The 24,570-nt window shown below is 47.8% G+C and overlaps 3 protein-coding genes across 8 annotated transcripts in view; 2 read left to right on the top strand and 1 right to left on the bottom strand.

The window, feature by feature from the left end:
• The first annotated feature begins 1,567 nt into the window (after positions 1-1,567).
• MALL (mal, T cell differentiation protein like) lies at positions 1,568-4,566 on the top strand. 4 transcript variants are annotated; one of them, XM_030490124.1, is made up of 4 exons: positions 1,576-1,828; positions 3,342-3,509; positions 3,601-3,729; positions 4,034-4,553. In XM_030490124.1, exons 1-4 carry the CDS (start codon positions 1,727-1,729, stop codon positions 4,094-4,096), a joined length of 462 nt encoding a protein of 153 aa, XP_030345984.1. In that variant the 5' UTR covers positions 1,576-1,726; the 3' UTR covers positions 4,097-4,553. The 4 variants fall into 4 exon arrangements, with proteins under 4 accessions (XP_030345983.1, XP_030345984.1, XP_030345981.1 ...); XM_030490123.1 differs by lacking the exon at positions 4,034-4,553 and having other exon boundaries at positions 1,568-1,828; positions 3,601-3,832; XM_030490122.1 differs by lacking the exon at positions 1,576-1,828 and having other exon boundaries at positions 2,892-3,509; positions 4,034-4,566.
• Positions 4,567-4,794: 228 nt separating this feature from the next.
• The window catches only part of ASB3 (ankyrin repeat and SOCS box containing 3), a 30,829-nt gene continuing 11,053 nt past the window's right edge, over positions 4,795-24,570 (bottom strand). Inside the window, exons 2-10 of the mRNA XM_030490115.1 lie at positions 17,503-17,716; positions 16,971-17,129; positions 15,715-15,827; positions 14,961-15,096; positions 13,512-13,689; positions 11,676-11,873; positions 8,768-9,019; positions 6,407-6,540; positions 4,795-5,160 (exon numbers count right to left, since the gene is read on the bottom strand). Coding sequence (XP_030345975.1) covers positions 4,895-5,160; positions 6,407-6,540; positions 8,768-9,019; positions 11,676-11,873; positions 13,512-13,689; positions 14,961-15,096; positions 15,715-15,827; positions 16,971-17,129; positions 17,503-17,698 — 1,632 coding nt within the window. The 5' untranslated portion in view covers positions 17,699-17,716 and the 3' untranslated portion in view covers positions 4,795-4,894. The remainder of the gene's footprint in view (positions 5,161-6,406; positions 6,541-8,767; positions 9,020-11,675; positions 11,874-13,511; positions 13,690-14,960; positions 15,097-15,714; positions 15,828-16,970; positions 17,130-17,502; positions 17,717-24,570) is intronic.
• Positions 17,599-24,570, top strand: part of CHAC2 (ChaC glutathione specific gamma-glutamylcyclotransferase 2) — a 30,849-nt gene continuing 23,877 nt past the window's right edge. For 2 of the 3 annotated variants that reach the window (XR_003991929.1, XM_030490118.1), the window contains exon 1: positions 17,952-18,156. Coding sequence is in view for 2 of the 3 variants with exons in the window: in XM_030490118.1 (XP_030345978.1) it covers positions 18,022-18,156 (135 nt within the window). In the remaining variant the exon portion in view is untranslated. Of the gene's footprint in view, positions 17,784-17,951; positions 18,157-24,570 lie in introns of those variants that run through there. The other variant, XM_030490119.1, reaches the window with a different exon arrangement.

The following is a 24,570-nucleotide window of genomic DNA, read 5'->3' as shown; positions in this document are numbered from 1 at the left end:
GGTTGGAACTGGATGAGCTTTAAGGTCCCTTCCAACCCAAACCATTCTATGAAATGCTGAGGCAGCACATTCTGCTCTCAGGCAGCTTCCAATTCATTTCCAGTGTTGTTTTAGTCAGGGTGAACAAAAGCCTCTCTCATGGTACCCAGCAGACTGCTACCAGGCAAGGGAACAGCAGTGATCTTGAAGAATGCTGCTGAGCAAGGTCAGCCAGGTTAGGGGGAAAACCTCACCATCCCTTGCCCAGTGAGCAGCCAGCAGGTTGCTCTGTATTTAGACTGTTTCAGTGTCTTCCCTTCCCACTCAGGAAAAGGCTGGGTTTTCATAGGAATGTGCCTGACCCACCTAACACAAATAAAAGCTGCTGAGAGCTCAGGGTACGTTGTGTTTCCCCTGTTGTGGCTGCCACGTGCTGACTTTGGAGGGCAGGATAAGGACCTGGGGGGTATTCCTAAGGCAGAGCAGGATGTTAAAGGCTCCTCTTCACACGTGGCTTCAAGTCTGAGCCAGGCACTAGTTTTGTTTGGGGTGTGAAATGGTTTAAGGTCTGTCCCAGACCACAGCACACTGAAGCCAGCTCCCACTGCCAGCGGAGTGAACTGAAGCCTCCAGCAGTGCCACAAAGCACTTCCCAGCCCAGGAGGGGCTTGCACCATCAGGAATGTCACAGGGTCAATCTTTGCTCTCTATTGCACAAGAGCTTGGTGCAGAAGCCAATTCCAGGGCACCACTTGGCTCTCCAGGCAGAGATACGGTATCTAACTGGGATATCATCCTGCTGCTGTGGCGGTGGTGGAGTCCTTCTCTCCTCTCCAGGCCCCAAGGCAGAGATGCCACCTTCAGCCTTCCATCCCCCCAGATACCGGGAAGCTGGGGGTTGAGGCAGAGTCCTCTGGAAGAAACAGCACGTGCTTGTTGAATCCAAAGGGCACGTGCCAGGAGGTAGGAATCAAAGCTGTCCTTGTAGTGTCCTTCAGACCTCTGGGCACTTAAGGAGTTCATGGCCAACGCTTCCATCTTTTACCAGTGTGCTGAATTGTCTGTGAAAAGTATTTCATGGAATTATAGAACATGGAATGGTTTGGAAGGGAACTCAAAGCTCATCCAGCTCCAAGCCCCTGCCACGGGCAGGGACACCTTCCACTAGAGCAGGTTGCTCCAAGCCCCTGTGTCCAACCTGGCCTTGAACACTGCCAGGGATGGGGCAGCCACAGCTTCTCTGGGAAAAGTCTGTGCCGGCGCCTCAGCACCCTCACAGGGAAGAGCTTCTTCCTTAAATCCACCCTTAACTCCCCTGTTTCAGTTTGGCTTAACTCTGGCTGCAGGTTTCAAAGGCGGTGGGTGTGGGGAAGCCCGATGTGCACACGGAGCCGAAACCTGAACCGAAAAGGGAGGAGGCACCAACAGTGGAAGCGAAAATATGCCAGGTTTGAAAGCGGGCCAGGGCCAGACCCCGGCTGCAGGAAACGCTCCAGCCCCAGCACCGGGGGAGGATTTGATGTTTCCTTCCCCGCTCATCGAAGACCTTGACCTGCGTGCGCCGGGTGCCGCTCTCCGCCCCGGCGCTGGCAGCGGGGTGTGGATGCAGCCGGAGGGACCGTGGCCGCGGCGCGGTGCCAGGAGGGGCTGGGTGCTGGCTGCCGGCCCCGCAGGTGTGCCGCTTAAAACCCGGCTCGGCAGCGGCGCGGCCACATGTGAGCACAGCCCCGGCGCCCGCTGAGGAGCCATGGCCTCGGCCTCTCCCCCTGCAGCCACCACACCGCCGGCCCTGCCCTCCGGCCCCGCTGTCCTCAAAACCATCCCCTACGCGTTCATCCTGCCCGAGATCGTGAGTATGCCGGGATCTGCTGCGGGACAGCACCGCAACTGTGGCTCTGGTGAATGGTGGGGCTAAAAAGCTGGGAGTAGACCTCAAGACAACCCTGAAGACAGCGTTAATCACGGAATGGTTCATGTTGGAAGGGACCTTAAAGCTTATCCGACTCCAACCCCCTGCCACGGGCAGGGACACCTTCCACTAGAGCAGGTTGCTCCAAGCCCCTGTGTCCAACCTGGCCTTGAACACTGCCAGGGATGGGGCATTCACAATGGGAAGTCATGCCCTTTCCTTTTTTGCTTATACTGGATGCACAAAGGTGGTGGTTTTGATGTGCTTTTTGGAACAGCTTGATGAGAGGAGATGCTCCAGCTCCATCCGAGAGCCCATCTGAGGGTCACTGGTTGCTGTGGGGCTGGGAGGGGCTGAGGAGCTGCTGGCACCTCTGGGACAGAAGCAGCTCTAGTTACCACATAGAAATTGCTTGAAAATCAAGGGAATTTCATAGAATCATGGAAGGGTTTGGGTTGAAGGGAGCTTAAAGCTCATCCAATCTCAACCCCTGCTGGGGGCAGGGACACCTTCCACTAGAGCAGGTTGCTCCAAGCCCCTGTGTCCAACCTGGCCTTGAACACTGCCAGGGATGGGGCAGCCACAGCTTCTCTGGGAAAAGTCTGTGCCAGCGCCTCAGCACCCTCACAGGGAAGAGCTTCTGCCTCAGAGCTCATCTCAATCTCCCCTCTGGCAGGTTAAAGCCATTCCCCTTGGCCTGTCCCTACAGGCCCTTAGAGAGATTTTCCTTGAAGGCAATTGGGTGCCCTATAAACGTGCGACATTCCGTGATTCCTTCCATTGCTTATGGGTCCAGAGGGCAGCCGGTGGGACTGGCTGATAAGTGCTGCTGTACTTTGGCACATCACCCACACTCTGCAGGCACCATGGCTGGGGCTGGGCTTTGCCAGGAGCTGCCAGTGGGCTCCGCTCCTGCTGCCCATCCCAGGGAATCTCAGCCACTGGTGCTGGAATGTCACAGGCCAGCCTCAGCTCCTCCAGATAACCCTGTGCTCTGAGTGCACTGTGAATACCAGAGGTGGATCCAGCGTGAGCGACTCTGGGCTGTGTGTGGAGGCAGGAGGTGACCTCCTTGTGCTGTGATTTCAACCTAGCAGATTTATGAGCAGGCAGGGCTGGGCCAACACCGGTGTTGGCTTTCCCCAGATAAAAACACGTGTTTTGGCCTCTCTGCCAAAGCCCTCAGGGGGAGATGTTTATTTGAACTCAGCACCAAACCTTTCCCTTTTGTAAGGGATGTTCTGAAGTATTGCCCAAGAGCATTCACAGAAACTCATGCCCATTTGCACTGCTGCTGTCACGCTGGGATGCTCCAGGCTGGTCCATGCTGCCTCAAAGTGCTTCCAGCGGCTGCTGGGGCTGGCACAGGAGGGAGGCGAGCAGGGACTCAGGCAGGAGAAGGGGCCTTCCCCATCCTGTGCTCATCGGAGGTGCCTGTGCTTGTCCCTGGCAGTTCTGTGGGACCTGGGTGTGGATCCTCGTCGCTGCGACCTCCGTCTCCTTCCCGCTGCTGCAGGGATGGGTGATGTACGTGTCCCTCACCTCCTCCCTCATCTCCCTGGTGCTGCTCTTGAGCTACCTCTTTGGCTTACACAGAAACAGCGAGAACTGGAGAGTGCTGGTAAGGACGGGCTGGGATAGAGCCTGTCCTCAGGGTGGATGGGAGAAGGATGGTCCCAGGCGTTCATCCTCACTGCTCCCTTGCTTTGCAGGACAGCCTGTACCACGGTGCCACAGCCATTCTGTACATGAGTGCTGCTGTCCTGCAAGCCAACGCGACCGTCCGCTCTGAGTCTGGCCCCAACTTGCCCCTTTACTACCATCTCAACAGTGCTGCATCGGTGAGTGAGGCAGAGCACCCCTTGGGGCAGGCGGGACACCTCTGGGGCAGATGCAAGAGCAGGTACTGAAGCCACAGCAGAGCCATCCCAAGCCCATCACACTGGTCAGAGCTTCAGCTCCTCCTCTCTGCTGTGTCGTGCAGCCAGTGCGGGCTCCTCAGGGTCCAGCAGCCCATGGAAACGTGGGGCTTTGCCTCTTTGAGGCTGGAGAGAGCTCTAGGCTTTGAGGCTTCCCCAGGTTGAGAGCACCAAGAGGAGATGGGGTTAGACTCTCCCAGCTGATGCTCTTCTTCCTCTCATGCAGTTATTCGCCTTCATCACGACCTTCCTGTACATCCTCCACGCCTTCAGCATCTACTACCAGTGAGCCCGGCAGCACCAGCTCCACCTCCGCAGGATGAGGGCTCCTTCCCAGCGCGAGGGACGCAGCCGTTGTCCACCAAGGTGTCCCTGTCACCCCCTGTGGGACAGCCGTTACCTTCTCACTTCATGGAAGGAGGGATTTGTGTACAGCAGTGTCACGTTGGTGTGCTCGTGGGGACATTCCATGCCTTGCCCATGGGCTGTGCCAGGCAGCAGGCTCCGAGCCAGCCTCCCGCTCCAACCTTCTGCCAAATAGAGACAACCAAGGAAAGGAAAAAGAAAATCACTGTTCCTTCAGCAAACAGTGTCTTTTCTTATATTATTTTCCTGTCTCTGGTGCAGTTAGATCACTCCCCAAAACATAAATCCATCACATAATATTGTGTTCCTTGACACCTGGTAATTTCATTTGGCATATGCAGTACTTGGAATAAAGTGTCTACCACCAGTGTCTGACCAAAGAGATTTTGACCACTCTAAGCTGTGTTCATTGAACAGGCCAGTATTACTCCATAAACCAAACAGATTTTGACCACTTTATAAGCTGTGTTCATTGAACAAGCCCATTTTACTCCATAAGAGTTAAACTCTTCCTTCCAAAACCCAGAAAGTGTTCACAGACTTAGAAAGCTTCGACAGACTTTGTAAAGAAATAAATCCTAGAACTTCTAACAAACTCCTAGATACAAAACTACAGCGTGGAAAGAGTTATTACTACTTTATTTACAGTGGCTCTTCTCCAGTGTCTGCTAATTGCCATTACAAACTCTGCAGCCAGAGAGTTTGGTCCCTGGCAGCGCCATCACCTAGTCCCAGTGGCACAAGTGTCCCTCCTCTCTGCATCCTCAGTGGTGGGGTGACTGGTGGCAGCTCCCTCCTCTCTCTGCCGCAGGTAATCCTCTGCTTCTGGGATGGCGTTGACTCGCAGCACATCCAAGTAGAGCAGGTAGTCCTGGAGACAAGCTGGCAGTGGCAATTCCCGGATAAAGCGGTCCGATCGCAGGCGCTCGCTCCTTAGGATGGCCCGGATCTCGAGACGGCAGAGGTGGGACAGGGGAGGAATGGAGGCTGGAAAATCAGAACCGGGGCAGACACTGAGCAGGACGCTGTGGGATCATGTTGTTTGCCTGTGGTTACCTGGTTGAGCTGGATCCCATCTGAACCCCCACCCCGTGGCACATAAAAGGGCAGAGTTCCGGCTACTGAAGGGCTGCTGATGCTAGAATCAGCATTTCCAGAGTGTTGCTATAGTTGCTGTATTACCTTAAACTTCCAGAAACAGAACATCAAGGAATCATTTTATCCTTAAAGTTTCATCTGACAGCCTAGAACAGTTCCCTGCCTGGGGAAAGCCTCGTGCCACCTCACAAGAAATGGAAAATTAAGTCTAGGAGCAAATCCAACGACAAAAATAACACATGGGAAAACGGTTTTAGGCTAAGTTATTAAATGATAGCATAAGTCAGTTGCTGTATAATGCCAAATGTTCTAACATGTTGCTAAATAACTTGAGTTAGGATAATCACTGTGCTAAAAATATACACAAACATGTCTGTAAGCGTGCATTGCTCAAGCACAAGCTTTCGTATTATCATGGAACCCCAGACTGGTTTCGGTTGGAAGGGACCTCAAAGCTCATCCAGTCCCAACCCCCTGCCACGGGCAGGGACACCTTCCACTGGAGCAGGTTGCTCCAAGCCCCTGTGTCCAACCTGGCCTTGAACACTGCCAGGGATGGGGCAGCCACAGCTTCTCTGGGAAAAGTCTGTGCCAGCAAATAGATCAACTCATCCCAGTACAGAACTCTAGTGCCTCCAAATTCTTTGAGCAACCTGGTCTAGTGGAAGGTGTCCCTGCTCGTGACAGGGGGTTGGAACTGGATAAGTGTTAAGGTCTCTTCCAACCTAACCCAGTCTATGATTCCATGATATTGTCTAGGAAATTCAGCTAAGTAATATTGATCATGTCCCTTAAATCTTCCAGGAGGCTGAACAAGCCATGTCAGGAAGGCACAGTACTGATTCACAGTCACTACCCCTATTTTAAAGCACATGCATTCACTTGAAGTGGACAGGATGGCCAAAGCTGACAATATTCTACCTGAAACATGCTAACTATGAACTGAACAACATACTGAGGACAACCTGTTTTGCTTGTTTAGGGGACCTGCTATTTCTGCTCTCCAGTTTCCAGACAAGCCATGCCTGTTGACCATGGATCCTGCTTTGCCATGGTGCATTAGCACACAGAGCCGATTCCCACTCACAGCCTGGAAGCTGGGACACACAGACTGGTCTTCCCTCGCTGTACTCACCAAAGTGGCTCTTTGGAGTCCAAGTGAACGTCTCCTTGTATTCTGAGAGGTCTTGCTCCACAGCTGGAGGAAGTCTCTTCCAGTTGGTGAACTCCAGGGTGAAATTAAGGGCATTATCTCCCACAGATAAAATCCTGCATAACAAAAAACCCCATAAAAGATCATTTTACACAATTGCATAAATATAATTATGGAAACTACACATAGAAAGCTTTACTATTTTCTAACAAATCCTTAACAACCTCCATCCTAAGCCCAGAAAGAGAAAACCATTAAAGAGAAATCCAAGTAATTTTGACAGCACAAGCATTTACTAATGTAATTTTATCTTCATTTCTTTTCAAAAGTAAGAGAGACTGTAAGAGAAAAGATATACTCTGAGATTTAAATTCCTCAGTAATAGGCAGCATTCTCCTCTGCACTGATTTCTTATTCTGTTTCCACCTACATGTTAATAAGGGGTGCAGACACCAGAGCATTCTAAGCATTACCATCACACTGGGGGGGGGTGGAAAATGCACATATGTTCAGATACTTGTTTATTAAGGCAAACCCCCACAAAATGTGCAGGTATTTCAAACTCTCCTTCTACCAAAGATTGCTTTTATATGTATTCCGAAATCAGCATGATTTACATTTCAAATCTTTAGCATGTGTGAAGAACTTTTAACAACAGCTTAATTGATAAAGCACATAAGACGGTTTAAGGAAGAGGAGGTGAAACCACTGGTTTACATTATGTGTGATTAAGAGCCACAGCTCCTCGGCTGGATGTGTACAATCCAATCTAAATGCTCTAAACACACAAAAATACCAGACTAAACCCTTTTAATACACTTGTTTTTTCCAGCAGGTTCATGTCAAAATTATGTTGTGTCCTTTCTAGTTGGTATTGTTTCATTTTTCATTTTTGACTGGATTTTCATACATTCACTGGAGCCCTGCAGGAGAGATCTGACTGGCTGGCTGGCTTTAAGAGAAAGGTGATTTCACTATTCCACTGGTGATCAAAGCTGTCAGTGCTCTGGACTGAGCACTTTATCACTGATTCTATTATTATGATTAATTTTATTTATATTGAGCAGTTTATAATTCTTCCCTGTGAGGGTGGTGGGACACTGGCACAGGCTTTTCCCAGAGAAGCTGTGGCTGCCCCATCCCTGGCAGTGTTCAAGGCCAGGTTGGACACAGGGGCTTGGAGCAACCTGCTCTAGTGGAAGGTGTCCCTGCCCATGGCAGGGGGTTGGAACTGGGTGAGCTTTAAGGTCCCTTCCAACCCAAACCAGGCTGGGGTTATACAGTTGTTTTGCACAACGAGCCAGCAACAGTTAATGAACCATACCCAGAAATGTCATTTGCTGTCTCCTGTCCTCCTGTTATCCTCCTGGACACATCATATATGATATACATGGGCAGTGAGAGCTGTTCAGTCACTGAACTGCAATCTTGCAGTGCCTGGACTTTCACACTCACTTCTGTGAATAAATCTGACGTACGGAAGCACAGACATGCCCTGCTGTAGATCGGCTCCTCTAATCACTGGTCAGAAAACCCCAGATGCTAATGATTAACAGAGTCTCACTAAGTCATAAATGAAGGGATTCAAAACTACCACGATATCTTGGCAGTACCTGAATGACAAATCAATATTCAAGTAAACCTGAAATTCCTCCTCCTTTCATCCAGTTAGGTAATGCATGTCATGAGTTTATTCACCTCACATTATGTTAACGGCTGAGACATATGGTAGTAAAGCCTCAGCACTATCTTCACAGACAAGAAAAAGACAGAAGAAAATACTAATACCTTTTAAGTGTAAGTTTTATTCTGCAGTGTCTGATTAAGTATAAAACATCACCAAGAAATTATTTTTACATGGAAAAACTTAAACACCCCAATGACAAATACTCAGACCAGCATTTGTGCCACAAGACTTTGTTCAACACAATCTCTAACTGCATCCATTTCCTCTCTTCTCAGCCTCAGCCCAGCTTCACTGTACATTTGCTTCCCACCCCTCCTGGCCTCCTCTTTGGTATCTGAAATTCTTCTTACCATCACCATATTATACAACTAAATTTGGAGGCTAATGAGAGATGGTTGATATAAAAATTAGGAAATCATGCTTCCCCCCATGGTAGTGATGAAGCAATCTCCATTCTGGCTTTCTGCCTAACAGAAATGTGTTTTATTGAATCCGGCCATTACCCATGAATGATTTATTCCAGACTTACCAGAACCCTCCCCTCTCCTGATCATGGCAACTGATTATCAAGAGCTATCCTATGAAACACACATTGACAACAGCTTTGTGGATTAACATACAATAGTTAACTCAACAAGATAACATTATCTGCTTACCAGAGGCTGTGCATCAAATTCACTGGGTCAAAACCAGCCAGGAGCAGATAAGGCAGCCACTGCTTGTACGCCTCTTGGGCTTGAATTGTGTAGCTCAGGAAGTCGCAGAGCTGGTCCCCAGAAGGCAGCAAACAGCCCAGCTTCAAGAAGCGTTGGAACAAAGCAAACTGCTCATGGTACAGGCAATAGCCCAGATTAATGCCCAGCAAAGTGATCCCGTATTTCAGGAAAGTATCAATGAAATAGAAATACCTACAAAGAGCACACAAGGAACAGGACAGCCTGTTATTCTTCTTCCTCAAGGAAGCATCCACCATTTCACTATTTCCGAGAAAGCAAATTTCTTCTACCAAAAATCCCCCCAAACCAAAGGGAATGGCTTTAACCTGCCAGAGGGGAGATTGAGATGAGCTCTGAGGCAGAAGCTCTTCCCTGTGAGGGTGCTGAGGCGCTGGCACAGACTTTTCCCAGAGAAGCTGTGGCTGCCCCATCCCTGGCAGTGTTCAAGGCCAGGTTGGACACAGGGGCTTGGAGCAACCTGCTCTAGTGGAAGGTGTCCCTGCCCATGGCAGGGGGCTGGAGCTGGAGGAGCTTTAAGGTCCCTTCCAACCCAAACCAGGCTGGGATTCTATAAATAGAAACTCCCCCAAAGTCCCCAGTTACGGGTATCTACAACCAGGGGTACCAGCACCCTGCTGCCCTGCCACAGCCTGGCCATCAGGTTCCACCTTAAAAATAGGCCATAGGTAATAGATGGACAAACATGTGAAAATAGCAGATAACTGCACCCCAGAACTTGGGGACCAAAGCAATGTTCCAAGTCAAGGGTTTCATTCACCTCCAGCTGGATTTGCAGGAAGTTCTGCAACTATTTTATGATTCTCAATTAGAACATGGTAATACGATGGTGAATGATATTACAGTTATGGCACTGTAGACTGATGGCATGTATTTGGTGAAGTTTAAAACTATTCCTAAGCCAACTGCAAGAATGCAAGAATGTGTGATCCTATTATTTAAGTGTCAGTATTTTGGCTAAAAATGTTTGCAGGTGATGAACTTCTGGCATCAAAGGACTGTTAAAATATTGCATATTTGGATTTTTCTTCCTTAACCAAAGGGAACTGGAACAGGTCCCATGTGGAAGACAAAGAGGCAAGAATGAGAAACTGAAATTGTAATGCCCAAATGTAAGGCAGCTCCAAAGAGTGATCAATCTGCAGGTGCTGGATAAACTGCTTTTTCATGGGGGGGAACTACACTCACCACTACCAAAACCTTAATCATTTAAATGGCAGCACATAAGCCATAAATTTTGATCCATGTACATGAGCTATTTTATTTGAATGTGAGTTTTATGAAGACTTAAAAGCCTTTATTGAAGATATTTTCCTTGATGCAGCACAGCTGCTATGTAACATTGCTTAGCATCAGTGTTCCCAAGGAGGAGTGTCTGTGAAGGGTAAACTAACTGGAATTCTGGCAAAGTATTACAAGATAGACAGCAACCAGCTGAAACATCTGCCCTGTTCTGAAGTGTAAAGCAGTATCAGGTAACTGCTCTCAATTAAAATGTAAACCACAATGACATTACAGCTCTTTCCAAAGCTCAGAAGTACCAAGAGGTGACTGAGATTTGATTCTCTACCTTGATTTATAATCACAAAATCAACCAGGTTGGAAAAGCCCTTTAAGCACATCCAGTCCAACCGTTCCCAGCACTGCCAAGGCCACCACTAACCCATGGCACTGAGGCCTCGGCTACACGGGGTGTGAACACTTGCAGGGCCGGTGACTCCAGCCCTGCCCTGGGCAGCCTGTTCCAATGCCTGAGCACCCTCTGGGGAAGGAATTGTTCCTCAGCTCCATCTAAACCTGCCCTGGTGCAGCTTGAGGCCGTTTCCTCTTGTCCCATCCCTTGTTCCCTGGGAGCAGAGACCAGCCCCCTCCTGGCTCCATCCTCCTGTCAGGCAGTTGCAGAGAGCGAGAAGGTCCCCCCTGAGCCTTCTCTTCTCCAGACTAAACCCCCCCAGGTCCCTCAGGGGTTCCTCATCACACTGTGCTCCAGGCCCTGCACCAGCTCTGGTGCCAGCTTTTCAACTGTGCCAGTATTCAAGCCTTGGAATGTAAGTTTAGATACTGAGTTAGTTTGGGAGGAGCACAGGGCGAGCCTGGGGACAGCAACATCCAGATCTTTTACAGTAAGAGCTCACTCCTCCATGAACTGATTTCCCACAGAAAAAGGAAGAAGAAACTTCTGTAATAAAGGAAAACAAATCAACAATAAGGGCATGTAGAGCACCTCACTGGCACACCACATACATACACTGAGGAGTAAGGCTTGTATACCTTATTTTTCCTCCAGAATTACAGCCTTTGCATCATGAAGTAAGCATTGCTTTATTTGCTGTTCAACACCAGGGCTGTGCATCACTCACCAGGCATAAAAAGAAACGGGTCATGATCTAAAAGAACATGTCATCCAGTTTCACAGTCCTTCTTACAACTATAGTGTTGAGCTGATTAATTCAGCTTGGTTTATGCACGAGATGGGCATACAGAAAAAGAAAACACTATTTTCCAATCACTCATCCTTACTGAAAAACATCTCCCTACTCAAGAGTCCTCTGGACCCAATTACTAAGTCATGTTTCCAGAAGACAGAGAGGTGTTGATGAAGCCTTCTCAAACAGGAAAACTGCAATTATGTTCCACAAGACTGTTCTTCCAAGAGCTGAGCGTCCCCTTGAGGATTCCAGTGAGGTTCTTCAGCTGGTGCACTGAATCCAAACCCCATTCACCATTCAGATACTCACAGCTCAAGAATTGAGGAAGGAGGGCAGGTAAATGGCACACTGTTAGAAGTTATAAAGGCCAACACAGTTACAAATAGAAGAGGTGTACTTACTTCTTTTGGAAGACCATACACATGGGTGACCTGCAGTCAAAGTTAAGGCACTCCTGAGCATCTGGACTGTAGCCTTCTCTGAGTAACATCTCCAAACATTCCTTATTACCACCATACACTGCTGAATACACAGGGCTCACTTTGCCTTTGCCTTTGTCACAAATCCGATCAGTAACCGGGATTAGTAACTCTAGTATCCTGGAAATATTTAAAAGCACTATTTATTGTGTGACCTTATGCAATGATTCATTTTAATTGTATGGTTGATTTTCACATGGTCATTACAACTCAAGAAGAAAATCCTACCTGTTTGTTACATACTGAGTTTCCACTAAACAACAACCTTTAGCATTTCATACGCAGATCCACAAACTCTGCTTTGGCATGGATTTAGGGTGGCAGTAAGTATTTTAAAGCAGGGACAGATTATCTCCTATTATCCAACAGTCCTTTTTACAGCAATAGAGCCCCACTGCACACTAAATCTAGACTTCTATGAAGTCTGGAAGCAAACTGGAAGTGGGAATTGCAAATAAAATGCATATTTCCTTCTATTCAACACTGAGATACTGAAGTAGAGAAACAGTTGTGTTTCATAGCTCACACCTCTGGTCTGCATCCTTCCCAGCTAACAAGGATTAGTGACAAACACCAACTCCTTTGCTGCTGGAACTCAGTGATGCTGCTCAGAGGCTGCCAGTTACATCTTATTGCAAAAGCTACAAAGGCAGCATTTGATTTAAAGACATTGCTAATAGTGGCAACTTTGCTAACCCAGCTTCTGTTTCTGAGCAAATGGACAAACCCAGCTTCCTCAGCCTGCGACAGCCTGCCCTCCTCCTCAGTTTGAGGAAAGGCATCTGTGCGATGCACAAACTTTAGTGACAGCTCAGCTGATCCTCTTGCCAGGGGTTAAGATCAAGCATTTATTAATAATTTTGCAGTTACTGTCACCGTTAATATATTTAAGTTTAAACAGGGGAGATTTAGGTTGGATATAAGGAAGAAGTTCTTCCCTGTGAGGGTGCTGAGGCGCTGGCACAGACTTTTCCCAGAGAAGCTGTGGCTGCCCCATCCCTGGCAGTGTTCAAGGCCAGGTTGGACACAGGGGCTTGGAGCAACCTGCTCTAGTGGAAGGTGTCCCTGCCCGTGGCAGGGGGTGGAGCTGGATGAGCTTTAAGGTCCCTTCCAAACCAGTCTGGGATTCTATGATCCTATGAAGTGCTGTCACATATGTGCAAATCACAAGGTTGCCAAGAGATGCTTCTCCCAACTCAGAACCTCCTTCCACTCCTGCCTTTCTGCTGTGAAAGTATCACTGGGGCTGGGCAAAGCTACAAATGCATTTCTGGAAGAATTAAAGGAAATCTTTTGTGCCTTTGCTTTTCTGGCTGGTTCAGCTCATTATTTCCATATGATTACTTCTGCTAGTTGATGGTTAGGAATAGAATACCTGCCTTGAACAGCTGCTAATTAGAATAAAGCATGTTATTGTTATTTATATTTCTAAATTAATTTTAATGTAATTAAAATGTAATTTAAAATAGCTAGTGAGTGAATTGATATTGGTTCAGCACTGTGGAAACCACTTTCAACTCATCAAGAGATGTATCAGACCCAGCTCAGATGCTGAATTTCAAACAGTTGGTCAATTTACTGGGACTACAAACAGACATTTAAGATCTAAATATAATTAGGAATTATAAACTAGGAATTATGAACTACAAATCAACTAGAACTCATTTTTCTCCCTTTTAGAGCTGAATTTCTTCTTTGTCTATTAGGTTTTCACTACCAGACTCTTCTGTCTTAATGTCTCTTTCACCACCTACTTACTTGTCATGGCCCATTTCAGCAGCTGCATGAATAGGTAACTGCCAGTTATCCTCATTGCAGTAGAGGTTTGGGTCTGCCCCGTTGGCTAACAGCAGCTCCACACACCCAAGGTGGCCCTCCTGGGCAGCAATCAGCAGTGGAGTGGCTCTGTCCTTGGCTTGACAGTTTACATCTGCACCTGAGAAAAAAGCCAGTACTTTAAATCACCTCCACAGGACACAGAATAAACAACAAATGAGTTGGTTTTCAAAGACCAACTTCACAACACCAGAGGTTTTTCACAGCATTAAGGAATCAAAGAATCCCAGAGTGGTTTGGGTTGGAAAAGACCTTAAAGCTCATCCAGTTCCACCCCCCTGCCACGGGCAGGGACACCTTCCACTAGAGCAGGTTGCTCCAAGCCCCTGTGTCCAACCTGGCCTTGAACACTGCCAGGGATGGGGCAGCCACAGCTTCTCTGGGAAAAGTCTGTGCCAGCGCCTCAGCACCCCCACAGGGAAGAGCTTCTGCCTTGTACCTAACCTAAATCTAAGGAAGAAATTACTGAACTAGCTTGTCACTAACTTTTTAAACAGTCAGTATTTAACATGACCTGTGTCCAAGATCAGTACAGCATGGGATGAACACACCAGAGGCAGGGCAACGAGCTGGGCAATCTTTTGATTGCTGTTATTCTTTGAGATTCTACCCCCGTTTGGTAATCACCATATTTACCTGGTCAGGTTATGGCTCCCTCAGGCTTAATAGCTATGGCAATTCATTTTGATTGTAAGGACACATGCACTTGGACATATAAAACCTGGTGATTATGTGAAACTGTTGCTGTCACTCCATGACCAGAGTGAGGTCATGGAGTCTCTTGTCTTGTCTCTTCTCCCAAGGAACCAGGGACAGGACAAGAGGAAACGGCCTCAAGCTGCCCCAGGGCAGGTTTAGATGGAGCTGAGGAACAATTCCTTCCCCAGAGGGTGCTCAGGCATTGGAACAGGCTGCCCAGGGCAGGGCTGGAGTCACCGTCCCTGCAAGTGTTCACACCCCGTGTAGCCGAGGCCTCAGTGCCAGGGGTTAGTGGTGGCCTTGGCAGTGCTGGGAACGGTTGGACTGGATGAGCTTAAAGGTCTTTCCCAGCCTGATTGGTTCTGAGATTCTATAGTCTATCACAAGAGCAATGTCATCAAAACCAGTCTATTCATGTAGTACTATGGAGGGCTTCTAGAAGACCTTGATGATCCTTAATCTTTTATTATTTGATTTCTTATTTCCTACCAGCACTTGTTGAAAACTACAGGAAATTTAAGCAATGAAGATGGTTTTGCACAGCCATCAGCAACTAAAATTACATTTAAAAATACCAAAATGTGAAGTCCTGAAGTGCAGCAGTAGAACTAAAGTGGTGACAGGTTGATGTAACTTTAAAAACAGTGAAGCTAAACGGATGATCACCATTACCATGGGATATGAGCAGTCGTAAACTCTCCAGCTTTCCGTACTGAGCAGCAACAAAGAGCGGCGTAATTCCAAAGTCATCCTTACATTCCTTGTCTCCCCCTTTCTCCAGGAGCATTTGCATGATGTCAGTGCATTCCTGAAATAGATATTTGTATTCTTAAACAACAAAGCAGCAGGAAACTGACATAATCTCCTTTTCTCCACACATTCTAAGCAGAAATAAAAAGCAACATCTTTCAATTCGAAAGATATACTGAAAATTTAACGGCAAATAATTAGACAAGTTCAATTTGATTTTTTCACATTTGCTCATTTAAAGGATACATTCAAATGGGAATTAAATTAATTTATTAGACCTATTCATCTGTAAGTTTATAAGAGCCATTAACACATCCAGAAACAGGTCTTACATCTCACCAATGATGAGACACTAGACAGACCTCTTGGCAAAATATCCTGTCAGAGATTCACTTCTCAAATCTAACAGGTAAGCTTGGGAGTACATGCAATATTTCTAATTAATTAATCAACACTGATTAAATACTACTTCTAAATAATTATTGATTCCCAACATCAGCATCTCTTGCAGCTTCAGCTCCACTTCAGTGCATCACAAGCTGTTCAGCCTTTAGATCACATTGTGACTATAGGGCAGGTTAGGAAAACCAACTTTATATAGAGGCCAAGAAACACACAAATTATCACTCAGAATACACCAGTTACATGGATATTATATGATACACTTACAGGTTACCTGTAAAGAAGCTTGGTGCAAAGAATTCCATCCAGACAAGGAATGAGGTCCTTGAACATTCGCCCCATGTTGCAGCAGGAAGGTTACGGTGCCTGCATGGCCATTTTCAACAGCTGGGAATGGAACAGGGAAAAAGAGAACAAGAAATTCTTATTAAATGGATTTCGAGAGCTCCCTGAAAAACTCAAATGGTCTCACTGCTCACCTCCTGGCACCATAACTGTAATTCTTTTAAACTGATCTTAAACTGAATTCTTCTAAACTCACTTTAAATATTTGCATCTTTGCCTTTACATTTACAGCCCCAAAGCAGTGTTGGAGAATGGAAATTTATCTGCAGTGTTATAAGTTAGACCTGTGAAAACCCCTCCCACCCTGTGCTAACACAGGTAACAGCAAGCTTCTCTCCTCCCTCTTTCCTGTGGACCACGCTGCTCCCCAAAGCAGTGCCTCTGGCTTGTAGTACTCAACATCCAACACAGAGCTGTGCCGTAACTCCATCAGTCTGCACTGACCTGACAAGAAACTTGGTCCTTTTTAACTCTCCCATGGACACACAACCCCAGGACCATTCTTTGCCCCTGTCTAATCTACATACATAGTGTTACTTATCATTACCCAGCGTGCTTTTAATCATAGAATAGTTAGGGTTGGAAAGGACCTTAAGGTCATCTAGTTCCAACCCCCCTGCCACGGGCAGGGGCACCAAGACTCCATCCAACCTGGCCTTGAACACTGCCAGGGATGGAGCATTCACAACTTCCTTGGGCAACCTGTAATGATGATTTCCTCGCAAGTGCTACCTATTACCAACTGTTTTAAGCCATTAATTATGTCAAACATAAATCATAGGGAAAAATACTAAAATAATGGACCTTAACTGCTAAACTAGGAATTGCAGAAAGAATAAGAGGTGTTTTCACAGAAGAAGTAGGGAGGAATTAAAATAAGAGTTGAAACACCCTCATACAGACGTAGTCCTGTACCTCCTAGACCTTGTCTGTGCTAGAAAGAAAAGGTGGTGCAGAAAACCAATTTGGTTTCATAGTTTCGTTATAACACACAGCCTGAAGCAGAGTTATCCATAAATAAAACGTAATTCCTAGTCCCGCTCCATCTCCAAGTCTAAAGCCTAGTATTTAGGCTACTAAAATATAAAGCCTGGTAGGCAGTGAGTGAACTCTGGTGAGTTTAAACTCAGGGAATAAGCTTTCCCCACCCATCGGGTGTTCTGAGATTCCAACACAGCTCGTCACCTAGGAACAGGGGGGTGGTTCTTTCAGTGGTAATGTCATTGGGGTCAGCCCCAGCCTCCAGTAGGACACGGATGCTTTCCAGAGAGCCACGGCGTGCTGCGAGGTGCAGTGCAGACATCCCTTCAAACGTCTTGGAGTTCACATAGTCATCAGATGGAGCTACAGGAGAGTAATGGAAGGGAAAAGTAAAAGTGTATTTAGCAATGGATTATAAAACACAGTTATTTTCTTCACATAACCCAGTTATTTGAGATCTGTGGTTTACAGTGTATGCACAAAAGTGTTATCAACTCTGCCAAGCAGTAGTGTCAGTTATTGCTGGCCCTACACAGAGGACAGAGAAGGCAGAGTAAAACCAAGTGTCACTCATAGACTACGATGTGCCCATTTCTCTTTACCACAGTGAGTCAGTACCTAGGAAACCACATATAAATTTACAAAACAACTAAGAATATGGTAAAAGGAATCTATTTATTTTAATGGCAGGGTAATTTAGCAGAAACCCCAGTACTTCACATCAAGTCTTCCTCACCTGCACGAACAAGCAGCCTCAGGCACTCACTCGAATCACGAGCTGCTGCTTCATGGATTGGCACCCAGCCCCTGTTATCGGGAACGTCAATGCTGTATCCCTGCTTGATGAGTTTCCTCAGCACTTTAACGTTCCCTTCTCTGGCCGCCAGCCCCACGGCAGAACACCGATCGGAGTAGGCTTCCGTGAAATCCATCCCTGCCTTCGGCGAGCTCTGCGGGAGCGAGAAAGGGGAGGAGAGGAGGGGAAAGAGATGCGTGTCAGCATAGAATATGTATGAGGTCGTTTGGTTTGCTTCGCAGAGGTTTTGGGCTGGTTTGGGGGGGAACAGGTACCCAGCGGCTCCCTCCACGCAGGTACGGAGGGCACGGGGCTATCTTCCCCCGGCCAACAGACACAACGTGCGGGGCCGGCTCCGCGCACAGGCTCCGGGGGGAGCGGCGGGGCCGCCCCGCAGGCAGTGCGCAGGCCCGGGCCGTGCGGTGCGCTGCCGCCCGGCAGTCGGGCAGGCGGGCGGCCATGTGGGTGTTCGGGTACGGCTCCCTCATCTGGAAGGTGGATTTCCCCTACGAGGAGAAGATGGTGGGGCGCATCCTGGGCTACAGCCGCCGGTTCTGGCAGGGCAGCACGGACCACCGCGGCGTGCCGGGCAAGGTGAGGCGGGACGCGGCGCTCCCCGGCGGGCGGGACAGACAGACCGACCTCCTTCCTTCCCTCCGCAAGGGCGAAGCGGCCCTTCCGCGGGTGCGGAGCCCCGGCCTGCAGCGGGAGCGCCGGCAGCGGGGCCTCGGCCGCGCTCCTCCCGCGGCCACGGTTTAACCTTAAAGTCCCTCTTGCGAGCAGCAGCCGCTTCCTGCTGCTCCAGCCGCCTTCTGCAAAGAACCGAGGCTCGGTATTTCCAGTCTGACTTAGGATCGGTTTCATTGTGGCAACAAGTATTTCCTAAAGCTCGACAACTGGTTTTCTTCATAGAATCCCAGCCTGGTTTGGGTTGGAAGGGACATTAAAGCTCCTCCAGTTCCAACCCCTGCCACGGGCAGGGACACCTTCCACTAGAGCAGGTTGCTCCAAGCCCCTGTGTCCAACCTGGCCTTGAACACTGCCAGGGATGGGGCAGCCACAGCTTCTCTGGGAAAAGTCTGTGCCAGCGCCTCAGCACCCTCACAGGGAAGAGCTTCTGCCTCAGAGCTCATCTCAATCTCCCCTCTGGCAGGTTAAAGCCATTCCCCTTGGCCTGGCCCTACAGGCCCCTTGTCGAAATGCCCTTCTTCTGCACCAGCAATTGAAAAAACCCAACAAACAACATAATAAACTTAAAAGAGAAGAATGGTAACAAAAATAACCACCAGTCCATTCTAATAGCTCATAATTAGCCAAGTTGCTTATTATAGACATTAATCTAAATAAGTAAGGGAAAACACCTCAGGCTTTGAAGAGAAAAGTGAGTTAGTAAGTAAAGGCCAGAAGTGTTGATCTGAGCAACTACCTCTCTGTTCCTGAGCCTCAAATGAGAGGTCATGGAGGAGGAAATACTGTTTGGGAAAGGGAAGAAAAAGAAAGTCACCAAGAAACTAAAATTCCAGAAGTGAATGTTCCCAATTTCATATAAACATAGCTATTTTTAAACCACAGGAGTGAAAATAATAGAGTCTTACTCCCCACTGAAAGTCTGCACCACCATCCCCATAGAAGGGCTGTGGCCCTTCTGTAATTCTAAAGAGCACAACAAACGTTAAGGACACAATAGGTTACAGAAGCACCCAGCACCGGAGATGAATGAGGATGGGGCAGAGCTTTTAGGGCTGCAGAAGCTGCTCAGGATTTACTGGTCAGAAACGCAAACTGATCACAATGTATAGAAACCGACACTGCCACATAGCTCTGCAACCACAGGCACACGCTGACTGCTGGGTTTGTACCACGGAAGTGTGTTCCTGATGCTCCCTATGGCATTTGTCTGAGCTGCACCCTGGTAGCTCCACTCTCAAGCTGGAATATGGCATAAGGGTTCCACCTGCAGTCCTGATCCAGCTCTGGGGCAACAGCACAAGAGGGACATGGAGCTGTTGGAGCGAGTTCAAAGGAGGCCCCGGAGCTGCTGCGAGGGCTGGAGCAGCTCTGCTCTGGAGCCAGGCTGAGAGAGCTGGGCTGGGGCAGCCTGGAGAAGAGAAGGCTCCTGAAGGGGAGACCTTAGAGCAGCTCCAGGGCCTAAAGGGGCTCCAGGAAACCTGGAGAGGGGCTTTGGACAAGGGCCTGTAGGGACAGGCCAAGGGGAATGGCTTTAACCTGCCAGAGGGGAGATTGAGATGAGCTCTGAGGCAGAAGCTCTTCCCTGTGAGGGTGCTGAGGCGCTGGCACAGACTTTTCCCAGAGAAGCTGTGGCTGCCCCATCCCTGGCAGTGTTCAAGGCCAGGTTGGACACAGGGGCTTGGAGCAACCTGCTCTAGTGGAAGGTGTCCCTGCCTGTGGCAGGGGGTTGGAACTGGATGAGCTTTAAGGTCCCTTCCAACACAAACCAGTTTGGGATTCTGTGACATGTTCTGCTGGGCAAAGCTGGAATTCAGAATAATACAGAGTGACTGTTGTTGCACAGATATTGGGCATCGTGCAAATTGCCCTCACCAGGTTACCACCCACTAGTGTACGCTTGGTTCTAGGAAGCTGAGACACGTGTATTTCTGCACTGGTCAAGATCATACCCAGAACCATCATCTGCAGGGATACAGGGCCTTAAACCAACAACAAAACCCACACATGCACGCATACATTGTTCTATTTCAATGCTTGTTTGAACAGACCGAGGGCACAGCTCACTGTTTATCTAAACTGGTTTTCGCATTGATGTTTTACATAAAACACTTAGCATTAACAAAATACACTTTCTCTCAGCATCAACAAATTAATGTCTTTGGTATTCCTGCAGTCCACGAGTTGTTATTCGTACTTGCAAGGCAAAGAGGCTCCCTCAGCGTATGCTGAGAGGATACAGAGCTGAGACCAGGCCACTGTAAAATCTTTACAGTCCTTGACATCAGAGATGAATGGAATCTCCTGTGGGTGAGCTACAGGTCAAACTGCTCCTTCAGTACTAACACATTTCAAAGAACAGCAATGAAATAGTAGCCAACACATTAAAATCCTCTCCTGAAAACATTGGCTGCTCCAACATTCAAGGGTCTGCAAACAGAAAGACACGGAGCACTTTCAGGTACAACGGCTGGAAGCTGTTAGTGCAGGACATGACTGACCTTCTAATTGTACTTTGAACTGCTCAACTCATACTCTAATGACATGGTTAATGAGTTATAAAGAATAATCATGGGGCCATATTTTACAGCTTACAGGATGTTGAATTGGAAAGAATATATGGCAACTTATGCATTAGATGTAATTAAAGATAAGATTGTCAGAGGATTATTCTGAATAGTACGTTAAAGCAGCTTGAGTTTTACCAGGCAACAAGTGCTCCCTGCAAAATAATGTGGGCTTAGAAAGATCTGAGTAAGTAAAAAAACGTTTTCAGAAATGGCAAATTCCAATTTCTTAGTGCAAGCTTCAGAAAGAAACAGCAACAGAAACACAAACCTGCACGATCCACACAAACTTTCTCAGACATTAGAATCATAAAATCATAAGGGTTGGAAAGGACCTTAAGATCATCTAGTTCCAACCCCCCTGCCATGGGCAGGGACACCTTGCCCTAAACCACGTGGTCCAAGGCTCTGTCCAACCTGGCCTTGAACACTGCCAGGGATGGAGCATCCACAACCTCCCTGGGCAACCCATTCCAGTGCCTCACCACCCTCACTGTAAAGAACTTCTTCCTTATATCTAATCTAAACTTCCCCTGTTTAAGTTTGAAGCCATTACCCCTTGTCCTACCACTACAGTCCCTAAGGAAGAGTCCCTCCCCAGCATCCTTGTAGACCCCCTTCAGATACTGGAAGCTGCTCTGAGGTCTCCAAGCAGCCTTCTCTTCTCCAGGCTGAACAGCCCCAACTCTCTCAGCCTGTCTCCATATGAGAGGTGCTCCAGCCCTCTTATCATCCTCGTGGCCTCCTCTGGACTCGCTCCAACAGCTCCATGTCCTTTTTATGTTGAGGACACCAGAACTGTACGCAGTACTCCAAGTGAGGTCTCACAAGAGCAGAGCAGAGGGGCAGGATTACCTCCTTCGACCTGCTGGTCACGCTTCTTTTGATGCAGCCCAGGATACGGTTGGCTTTCTGGGCTGCAAGCGCACACTGCCGGCTCATGTTAAGCTTCTCGTCAACCAACACCCCCAAGTCCTTTTCTGCAGGGCTGCTCTGAATCTCTTCTCCGCCCAACCTGTAGCAGTGCCTGGGATTGCCCCGACCCAGGTGTAGGACCTTGCACTTGGCTTGGTTAAACTTCATAAGGTTGGCATCGGCCCACCTCACAAGCGTGTCAAGGTCCCTCTGGATGGCATCCCTTCCCTCCAGCGTATCAACCGAACCACACGGCTTGGTGTCGTCGGCAAACTTGCTGAGGGCGCACTCAATCCCACTGTCCATGTCACCGACATTAAGGGGTTTGGCTTTGCATGGAAGAGCAGGGAAGTATAAATGCATTCAAGGGTTGCAGCTGATATTATCACAGTGTAGTCTGAACCACACTAACAGCTTCCTGCTGCCAGACCAGTGACGTTTGGCTTCCCCTCCTCACTATCCTCCCTCCCAGCTCAGGCCGCTCACTTCAGCCTCTGTCCTCGGTCCGACACCGGCTCTCACTTGGCTGCACGACACATCTGACATTTGGGATTCTCAGGCTGGCATCATTCCCAGCCCTGCTTAGGAAAAATCCCAGGGAAACTCAATGCCATGATGAACACAGCTCCAGCTGTCTGCTGCCACTGTCCAACCCTGTCCAGACAGAAACCCCTGAGTATCTGCACGCATAGAGCTACCGCATCAGCCTGAGGTGAAATCAGTTTAAAGTAATGAAGGGCTTTTAGTTTGTTAGAAGTGAAATGGGGGAAGAAAGGAGGTTGGATTCGAGGATCTGCAGAGGTGCCTTCCACCTCCGTGATCCTTGATTTACCCTGGATGGCTGCCTGCAAGGGGTCTATAGAGGAGAGGACAGAGAGAGGCTCCTGTCACCCCATAATGAGCCACAGGAAAAGGACATAGAAAAGGCCACACTTTGGTGAAATAAACTGGTGCTTTTAAAGAAAGCATTTAATTACATTCCTACTTATTACTAAACTTATATCTCCCTTTCTGAAAACAACGTGAAGAGGTAATCAAGCTACAATTCTTTCTAAGGTCAAATCTCCTTTTATTCCAGATGCAAAAGTCAATGGATTTGTCTATCAGTAAATATTTAGTCATTTTAGCAGCTGAGCAGTTTATGGTGCCACTGAGAACAGTAACAGTGGAAGATCTTAATCCAGTTTACCCCACAGCTTCATAGCACACATCAAGCAGACCTCAGGACTCTGCTGAGGAGCTTGATCTCCACACAGACAGTCAAAGCCCAATTCCAGTGCCTAAAGGGGCTCCAGGAAACCTGGAGAGGGGCTTTGGACAAGGGCCTGTAGGGACAGGCCAAGGGGAATGGCTTTAACCTGCCAGAGGGGAGACTGAGATGAGCTCTGAGGCAGAAGCTCTTCCCTGTGAGGGCGCTGAGGCGCTGGCACAGGGTGCCCAGAGAAGCTGTGGCTGCCCCATCCCTGGCAGTGTTCAAGGCCAGGTTGGACACAGGGGCTTGGAGCAACCTGCTCTAGTGGAAGGTGTCCCTGCCCGTGGCAGGGGGTTGGAACTGGATGAGCTTTAAGGTCTTTTCCAACACAAACCAGTCGGGGATTCTATGAAACAAGGTGTATTTAATTTTCCACAGTGGCTTCTACTCTCATTCAGAGGGGTGATGGCCCTTAGAGCTACAGATGCGTCAGAAAACCCCTGTGCAGCCACAGACCACACTGCTGCTCCAGTGTGATCCCATGGAAGGTTGCCTTCATCCTGGCAGTAGGCTGCACAGAACTGACACAAATCCCTCAAAGAAATCTGATGTAGGAGATCGCTCAAGTTTCCCCTTGGCAATATCTGCGCATAACAAAAAAGCTTTTGGTTTATATTATATAGTCATTTATAGATGCGTTATTCTCTTTATATAGCAGAGGTAATACCCATGGTTCCTTAATGGTGTCTGTTCAGGTAGTTCCATGCAAGACAAAGACTCTGCAAACCAAATCCCATCCTTCCCTCAACAAACAGAGCATTCCTTCATCACACAACCACTCTGAAGATTAAGTGTTCTGCAGTACTTCACTTTCATTCAGTATATAGGCTTCAGACACAATCATTCCTGGTGATACAGAGGAAGCTGCTTCCCACCACTGAATGTCTCTTCAATCCACAATTTACAAGATCTTAGTGACCAGTTTTGAGTACACAAGTCAGGGAAGTATTAATGGCTACGGAAATACTTCCCAAAAGGAACACCTAAATTACTGTGATTAATCATGGCAACAGACCTGTTTCCTTGGAGTACTCAAACAGTAATCATTTAATATTTATTTAGTTTTGTTGCCTTATTCTATCAATCAGGTCAGGAGTAGATGGCTGGTGCAGGGAGAGAACTGGCATAAAAGTGAAAGAACACAGCACCTCAAAGCTTATAAATAAACAGCCTTTAAGATTATAAAAGACCTGAATAAATAGTATCTACAGTTGGTGGTATCTAAAAGTGCTCTGCAAAAAAACCCCTGGATTTCCTATTTGGCTTGCAGCTGATGACTGTGTAGGAGAAAACCCCATGCTTGTAGTATGAGGGAGACAAACCCAACTACAGACTTACTAAACACAAAAGCATGGACATGGCAGTGAAATTACCTTAAAAACTGAAATGTAGTCACTCGAGACTCAAAATTACCCAAGACCAACTGAAAGGCATCCAAGTGCATCGCATTCAGATCATCTTTGTCACTCCCAAGAGAACGAATTTCCATCCTACACTAAAACGGAATGAATGCTGGTACCTCTGCTTTCCCCCACCTCAAATCAGAGACACTTGTACACAATTTGATGCCAAGATTAGCAGTTTTAA

This window comes from Strigops habroptila, chromosome 6 (assembly GCF_004027225.2).
Source record: "Strigops habroptila isolate Jane chromosome 6, bStrHab1.2.pri, whole genome shotgun sequence".
Taxonomy (NCBI): domain Eukaryota; kingdom Metazoa; phylum Chordata; class Aves; order Psittaciformes; family Psittacidae; genus Strigops; species Strigops habroptila.
Note: the sequence above shows the minus strand (reverse complement) of the source record. Positions and strands in the feature narration are given on the sequence as shown.